Raw genomic sequence first — 8,262 nt, 5'->3', positions numbered from 1 at the left:
TCTTACAGTCAAAGCTGTTAATCAGCACTGGAAGTGGCATCCAGCACGGCTTCCACCCAGCGCACCTGAGAGGTTCTGGTGCAGGTTTCAGTCCCCTGACTCGGTGGCGGCACCGCAGAGTTCACGGGCACCGGCAGACCGCGCTGGGTTGGAGTAAAGGCGAAACTTACCATTCCTGTTTATCTTTTTTTTTTTTCAAGAGAAAAAACTGTCCCCCAGGCTGGGCTTTAGCAAACACTAGGACTCTGTACATTAAGTTTCTTACCTTTTTCATTACTAGAATGGTGCGAGAGAGAGGTAGTAAAGTGAAGACCACATGGACAATATAAATTTTTATTCAACCAAATTCTTGATCAACTGCCACCCTGTATTCCTTTAACATATTATAGAATAAAATAGGTACTTTGCTTAGAAGTACTTTGTACATATTCCGTTAGACCTACCACCAAATTCTGAGGGAGGCTTGAGCAGTCAGAGTCAAAGATGATGCATCATGAGAGGCCTTCTTGAAAAGGGAATTGAAGTACACTTTTTTTTTTGAAGTTTTTATTTATTTATTTTAAGAGAGAGTAGGGGGGAGGGGCAGAGAGGGTGAGAGAGGGAGAATCCCAAACAGGGTCCACTGCTGTCAGCACAGAGCCCAAGGATGGAGGATCAGTCTTAGAACCGTGAGATCATGCCCTGAGCCAAAATCAAGAGTTGGATGCTGAACTGACCGAGCCCCCCGGCCATGCCACCACTATAAGATTTTAAGCAAGGGACTAGTGTATGTTTTTAGAAATGAAAAGATCACTGTGGTCATTGTATGGTAAACGGATGCGAGAGGACATGGGGAAACTGTCACCACGTAGTGAGAAATGGAGGCGCTGGGAGCAAGGATGGAGAGCCGTGGGCTTAACTGTGTCATCTCCAAAGCTCCTATGCTGAAGTCCCAAACCCCTGTGTTGGGAGGTAAGGCCTTCTAAGAGGTAATTACGGCAAAATGAGGTCACATTGCTGGGCCCTCATCCCACCTGACTGTTGTCCTGATAAGGGGATGAGGGACACAGAGACCCGAGGGAAGGCCATGTGAAGACACCAGGAGAAGCTGGAAGTCTACAAGCTAAAGGGGATCTCAGTACGCTGCTGACTCCGTGGGGGTGGATTTCTGGCCTCCAGGACTGTGGGGGCGTTAATTTCTGTTATCACACCCTGTGACACTTTATTCTGCAAGCCTCACCAATAAGACCTGGGAAGAAATGGGGATGTTCCACATGGAGTTTTGCACCCAGAACTAGTGTCAGTTGATGGGCTGAATTAGGGGTGAGGAATGGAGATTAGATAAGTCAGGATGACTCTCAGATTCCTGGTTTTAGTACTTTTAGAACAAATCTACTCAAAATGTTTGATAAGAAACAATCTTAGAAATAAAAGGGCAACATTGATTGCAGGTCTTGAAATCTGGAAAGAATGATGGAAATTATTTTTTTTCTGAGTTGGCTTATTAATTGTAACTTTATGTTTTATTAATTTATGTTTTGGTTGGGGCACCTGGGTGGCTCAGTCAGTTAAACGTCCGACTTCAGCTCAGGTCATGATCTCGCGGTTCATGGGTTCAACCCCTGCGTCGGTCTGTGTGCTGACAGCTCAGAGCCTGGAGCCTGTCTTTGGATTCTGTGTCTACCTCTTTCCCTGACCCTCCCCTGCTTATGCTGTCTCTCTCTCTCTCAAAAATAAATAATAAAGAAATTTTAAGAAAATTTTAAAAAATTTATGTTTTGGGGTTTTGTTTTGTTTTTTAAGTAGGCGCCACACCCAATATGGGGCTCAAACTCATGACCCCGAGATCAAGAGTCTGGTGCTTTATGAACTGAGCCAGCCAGATGCCCCAAGAAAGATGGAAATTAAATAAAATGGGATACGGGTGCCCGGCTGGCTCAGTCAGTACATCATGTGACTTTTGATCTCAGGTTGTGAGTTCAAGCCCCACATTTGGTATAGAGACTACTTAATAAAAGTTTTTTTAAACATTAAAAAAAAATTAAAATGGGATACTGTATGTGCAAGTAAGTATCAAGCAAATATAAATCATTGTTGTTGACTTTACCATATTGTCAGAGTTTGATACACAATAGGGATCGGCTCTAGGTTCATCTGGGAGAGAAAGGGTGAAAATGGCACTTGAGGGAAATGGGTGTAGAATCATAGAAGATTGATGGGAGCAAGAAAGGCCGGAAGGAGCCTGGGAGACCAGCCAGGAATTGGCTGTAGGAATTGAGGTGTAAGCTGAGCAGTGTCTGATGTCTCTTGGAAGGTCAAAGGGACTGGAGATATTTAGTAAACACACACACATTTACATACATACATACATACATACATACATACAACAGCCAGAAAGGAGATATAACTAAAACACCTACCATTTTCTACACGGGCAGCAATCGTACCTAGTTTCTTTCATTCGTTCCTTCCTTTCTTTCTTATCTTTCTGTTTATTCATTTTTGAGAGAGAGAGAGAGAGAGAGAGAGAGAGAGAGAGAGAGAGAGAGAGAGAGAGAGAATGAGTGGGGGAGGGGCAGGGGGCAGAGGACCCGAAGCAGGCTATGAACTGTCAGCACAGAGCCCCATGAGGGGCTCAGACTCATGAACCAGGAGATCGTGTCCTGAGCCGAAGTCGGGCACTCAACCAACTGAGCCACCCAGGTGCCCCTTACTGAATATTTTTAAAACCTTCCTGTGGTCAAAATCCATGGCTAGCACAATGCTTTGTACGAAAACTTAATAAATGTAGATAGCTAATCTATCATATGTTACTTTTTTAAAAAGATAGTAGTGTGGGTATATCTGGACCAGGAACTGGAAATTCTTGCTCTGCCACAGAAGAGCTGTATGGCTTCGGGCCATTTACCCCAGTGCTGCCCTACCGAGCTTTCTGAGATAAGGGAAGTGTTCCAGATCAGTGCTGTTTCATCCCAAAGCTACTAGCCATATGTGTAGCACTAAGCACTTGAAACATGGCTAGTGTTATTAAGGGACTGAATTTTCTCTTCAATATGTGGGTAGGGGCCATATTGGACAGTGAAGGCCTCTCAAGACTGTGTAAAAGGAGAGAGCTGGGCTAAGTGATCTCTTTGGCTTTTAGTTAAAAAATGTTGTCATTCCAGTTCAACACAACAAATTCATGCATACATCGTAAAGGTTCAAACTTTGACTTCCAAAAACAAAATATTATTTCTTTTTTCTTTTTTTTTCCCAGATCACATAACAAAATATTATTTCTAAAGAATGTGAAGTTATACCCTTTCACACCTAGAAAATATATAAAAAAATTGAAATCTGTAAATGATGTAAAATAAATGTGTAAATAATGATCTTCACTAATGCTACTCATGTGTGGATGGTGCAGTGCATCGTGCAGCACAGTCACCATACTGGGGACCATGGGGACCTGCAGTGGGCTCGGAGGACAGCGAGGACTGGTCACGGACTGGATTAAGAAACAAGACGCTGAGTAAAGCTGAAGGAACTGGTATTGCTTAGAAACAAAGACAGAGGGAAGACTTAAAAGTTACATCCAAGTTTACAGAGGGTTATTAGAGATGGTTCCAGATGCTCTCCACGTATCAGAGCACTAGAAACTTACAGAGGAAATAAGTTAGATAGCAAGAGGCACTTTCAGTGAGTTTGGTATAATAAATTCTCAAAAGAAATTTAATGCTTTTTAAAACATTTCTGGTGCCACATATCATGTTGAAGATACACATATATTAAAACAACAGTCATGGGGTGCCAGGGGGGCTCAGTCAGATGAGCCTCCGATTCTTGATTTTGGCTCAGGTTATCCCAGGGTTGTGGGATGGAGCCTCCTCAGGGCTCTGGGCTGACGGTGCAGAGGCCTGCTTGGGATTCTCTCTGTGCCCCTCCCCTGCTCATTCTCTCTCTCTCTCCAAATAAATAAAAATTAAAAAAAAACAATAGTCACATAATGTTAAAACTATAAGCAATCTGCAATCAGTATTTAATGGATCTTTTTAAATAGGATTGTCATCAGTTTTTGAGATCCTTTATAACATATTTTTTTCAATTACCAAATATGTGCTAGATATCTTTATAGAGTAAATAATAAGACTAAGGGGATACTCAGCTATAAGACAGTGGAGATATTTACAAAGCATGTTACTTATTATTTATAGAATAAAGATAGGATGTGGAGTGTAATACAGAGTTCTCGAACATTAGCATTAGAACCACCGAGAGGGGCTTGTTAAAACCCAGATTGTTGTGTCCAGCCCTGCAGTTTCAGTAGGTCTGGGTTACAGCCTGATAATTTCTGTATCTTAGCAAGTTTTCAGTGCTGCTGGTTCGGGCACCACCCCTCGAGAACCACTGACCGCCACTAGATGAGCTCTAGGAGCCTTTACTCCGAGCCTGGCTGTGGAGAGCACATGCTCTGACTGTGCACAGCCCTGGAAAGGCCCTTTGGAGCCTCCGGTGTGGTATGTGTCCTACACAGGGCTGCCCTTAGCTTGTGGGGCTTTGTACTCCAAAATTTTTCCCATCTAGCTCTCAGGACTCCCATATGGATTACTAAAGCTAGATTTTATAATAAAAGAAATCTAATTAAATGATTATTTTTAAGTAGACTCAATAGCTATCGTGGGTTCAAACTCCTGACTCCGATTAGGTTAGCCTGCTTCACTGACCCAGCCAGCCAGGCGCCCCTGATCTCGGGATTCTGAATCCAAACGACTCCATAATAAAAACTCATTCATACTTGTTATTTTGTGTACTCCTCATTATTATGCTGTGGAATAGGTATTATTACACCGTTTACCGCCCTGGCCGGGCACATAATCGGTCCCCTACAAGTAGGTACACAAATGTTTCACGAATCTCACCCGCTCCGCGCCAGAAGCACAGTTCACACCCGCAGCAAGAGCCAGAAACGAAACAAGCCCAAGCCTGGAGGTTATGGAAGCCAGGAGCGCACAAAACCAACGGGGGCGTGGGGGGAGTGGCGGGGTGAGACCTCCAGGTGCAGTAGAAAGGGAGGCCCTGGGACCCTCAGACGGAGGGGTGGGTTCTCTCTCCCTCTCTCCCTGCCAAGTCTCAAGTCAGACCCTTCTTAACCTCTGTAACCCACACCCCTTCAGTATGAAAACTCCTAAAAATATATTAGGAAAACAAATGATGTTTCCTAAACAACTTTTTATTTGGAATGAGATTGTGTCTTCATACTTTCAACCTGACTTCCCAGAGATCAACCCAGCTTTGTCCTTAACACTTAACATTAAGACCACATCACTGTAAAACACCACTTACTGGTTTATAGAAATAAATCAAAATTTTCTTAAATAACAGGTTCCCACACCCCTTTATCATTCTGCATTAATACATTTGACAACACTTTTGAACTGCCTGAAATTAACTACAGTATTCCTGATGGAGTGTTTGAGCTCTGGAATCTGATGTAAAGATTTGGACGTAGATCCATCTACTAGCAGTACAACTTTAGGCAAGTTATTTAACCTCTGTGTGCCTCAGTTTCTTCATGTAGGAGAGATTTTTTTTTTTTAAGAGGATTGGAAGACCCTCATGAGGTCTCCATCCAAACATTTATTTTTAAGATTTACTTACTTAAGAGAGAGTGCACTAGAGGGGCTGAGAGAGAGAGAGAGAGAGAGAGAGAGAGAGAGAATCCTAAGCAGGCTCCAAGGTGTCTGTGCAGAACCCAACGTACCACAAGCTGTGAGATCATGACCTGAGTGGAACTCAGGAGCCGACACTCAACCGAATGAGCCACCCAAGCACCTCAGCAAATTGATGATTTTAACATGCATTGATTACAATCCAATATGCTTGTATTCACAGATACACCAGATAATTACATATTTACTTCAAATATTAATTCATAACACCTTGCACACAGTATCATTTGGTAACAGGACAAGGTTTATGTAGAGCTGTACAAAGCATGCCTTCTTGCAACCACGTCATACATATCTAGGATGATGGTATAACGTCACTTGCACAAAATGTCACAACTTTGATTAGAGCCTTTCATGAATGTGGGGGCTGGCCCCCCCCTAATCTTAGGTTTGGAATGGAAGACAGGTGACTGGACTAGTGCAGTTAAATAGATCTGGTGCACTGAAATACATGGGGCATGGAATTGAAGGCATAGATGATTATGAGGTTGAAGGAATGAGTTATGATTTCTAAACTGAATTGGGAAAGAAGTAAGAACGGGAACAATAGGTTGGTAGAAAAGAGAGAGATTAATGCTAAATGAGGTGTGAGTGAGGAACCAGAGAACCAAGTGGTTATTAAGGGAATAGCGTAACAGACACTGATTTCCCAACTGGAGTATTTCTGGATCTGACAGTGTGGACACAGGCCCTGGTGGCTAAAGTGGAGCAAAGGGGAGGGTCCACTGTCGTGGAGGGCAAGTCCTTGTAGAAGCAGCATTTTGGGACAGTGACCTACATGGACACTGAGGAGCAGGGTCTTTTTGTGATGAGGATCCCCTGTCTCCATGTGCCTTCAGCTGGTAATTGCTCCAAAAGTAGAGCTGGAGAGGAAGCGAGGGGACCAAAGATTGAATGCAGGTTTATCCCTTACTAACCTGTGACTGAAATTTTATAGACAAGAAAAACAACAAAATCTTGGTTAGTGTACAGAGGCGCTCAGAGACTGTTCGCTCGGCCTCCAATCCACTCATCACAGGAAGTTTGTTCTCATTTTAATGGGAAGTGTAACAATATTGAGCAAAGCAAACTCTGCTGTACCCTGAGCCTTGCAACTTGTGTCCCCTGCCACAGATGTTCTAGCTAAGGGACACCTTCCATTAAAACTCTAGATTTTCTATCACTTTGATTCTTAAAAATTTAAGTTTTTAATGCAGTTTCTGCCCACAGGCTTTGTCTGTGTAGATTGACTACTGGATGTGAGAGGAAGAGACTGCCAGTGGGGTCCCAGAGGAGAGCCACATCCCAACACGTGGTCAACGACATGTAGGAAGAATGCCCTACATGCCCCAAACTGGGTGAAATGGTATTTTATGCCCAATGACTCATTTAAGGCTTCAATATATGAAGCAGGTGTTATTACTCTGACCCCAAGGTTAAATTAAAGAACAGGAAATGAGTAACGCACCCATAGTCTCACAGCTACCAAATGGGGGAACTGGGATCTGAACTCCAATCTCTCTAACTCCAGAACTTACAAGTTTGTGCTTAAATGGCCTTGACATAGGGGGCTGGGGATGAAGGCGAAGTCCCAGAGGCGATCACTGGTCCACTGACTCAGATCCCTTCAGAGGGAAGTGGGGCGGGCCCAGAGCGGCGAGGTGGAATCTGGAGTGCACAGCCTCCCTACGGGCGGCCCGACCACACCAGGTGATCAGTGATAGCGATCCCGGCTCCGAATTCTCCAGGGCCTGTCCTGGCTCGAGGAAGAGATTATCTTGCTGCTCAGGAAACCTTTTCTTGCTCAGTCCTATTTATACATCTGTTTCACTAGCATTACAGACAAAATAATTAAAAAGCTAGATTTCTCTACCTAGCTACTGACTCTAAAATCGGAGTGATGTTGCACAACCCTGTGAATATACTAAAAATGCTGAATTGCTTAAATGGACGACCATCTGAATGGTGTGCGAATCACATCCCAATAAAGCTGTTTTTAAAAATAGCAGAATGAATGAATTTAAAACCAAATTTCCATTGTTTTTGAGTGATTTCAATGGCTTCCTTGAATACACGACACTGCCACGGAGAAGCAAGCATCCAGAGCCCCCTGTGCCTGATGCAGGGAGGAAAGCGTGTAACCTGAGTTTAGCTCTGATTTTTTCGGCTGCCCAGGCTGTCATAACTAGGTTGCAAGCTTCAATGCAAATTTAAAAAAAAAGGTTTTCACTTAAAATAAAAAACCCTGAGTCTCCGAAACTCTTCTCATCCGGGGGCATACAGCCACTCCCCCGCCCCCCCCACCCCGGCTTCCCACACCTGGGCCCCCCAGATTCTCTGCACCCGCACTCGGGTCCCAGGGCCCTGTGCCCAGACTTCATACCCCCACACCCCGCGCGGCCCGGCCCCCTGCGCCCCCCCAAACCCCACCTGGGCCCTCCTGAATCTGCACCTGGGTCCACGCACCGGCCTCGGCCCCCCGAATACCCCGCACCCGCGCCCTCGGGCCCCTGTCCCCTCCTCGGATTCCCCCAGCATCGCCCCCCGCCCGCCGGATTCCCCCGCACCCGGCCCCTCGGTGCCTCCGCACCCGCAC

At 44.7% G+C, this 8,262-nt stretch overlaps 1 protein-coding gene across 1 annotated transcript in view; it reads left to right on the top strand.

Moving 5' to 3' along the window:
* The first annotated feature begins 857 nt into the window (after window positions 1–857).
* Window positions 858–8,262, top strand: part of YAP1 (Yes associated protein 1) — a 117,819-nt gene continuing 110,414 nt past the window's right edge. The window contains exons 1-3 of the mRNA XM_029915680.1: window positions 858–951; window positions 4,795–5,001; window positions 8,027–8,244. Of these exons, the coding sequence (XP_029771540.1) occupies window positions 858–951; window positions 4,795–5,001; window positions 8,027–8,244 (519 nt within the window). The remainder of the gene's footprint in view (window positions 952–4,794; window positions 5,002–8,026; window positions 8,245–8,262) is intronic.

This window comes from Suricata suricatta, chromosome 11, assembly GCF_006229205.1.
Source record: "Suricata suricatta isolate VVHF042 chromosome 11, meerkat_22Aug2017_6uvM2_HiC, whole genome shotgun sequence".
Classification (NCBI taxonomy): domain Eukaryota; kingdom Metazoa; phylum Chordata; class Mammalia; order Carnivora; family Herpestidae; genus Suricata; species Suricata suricatta.
Note: the sequence above shows the minus strand (reverse complement) of the source record. Positions and strands in the feature narration are given on the sequence as shown.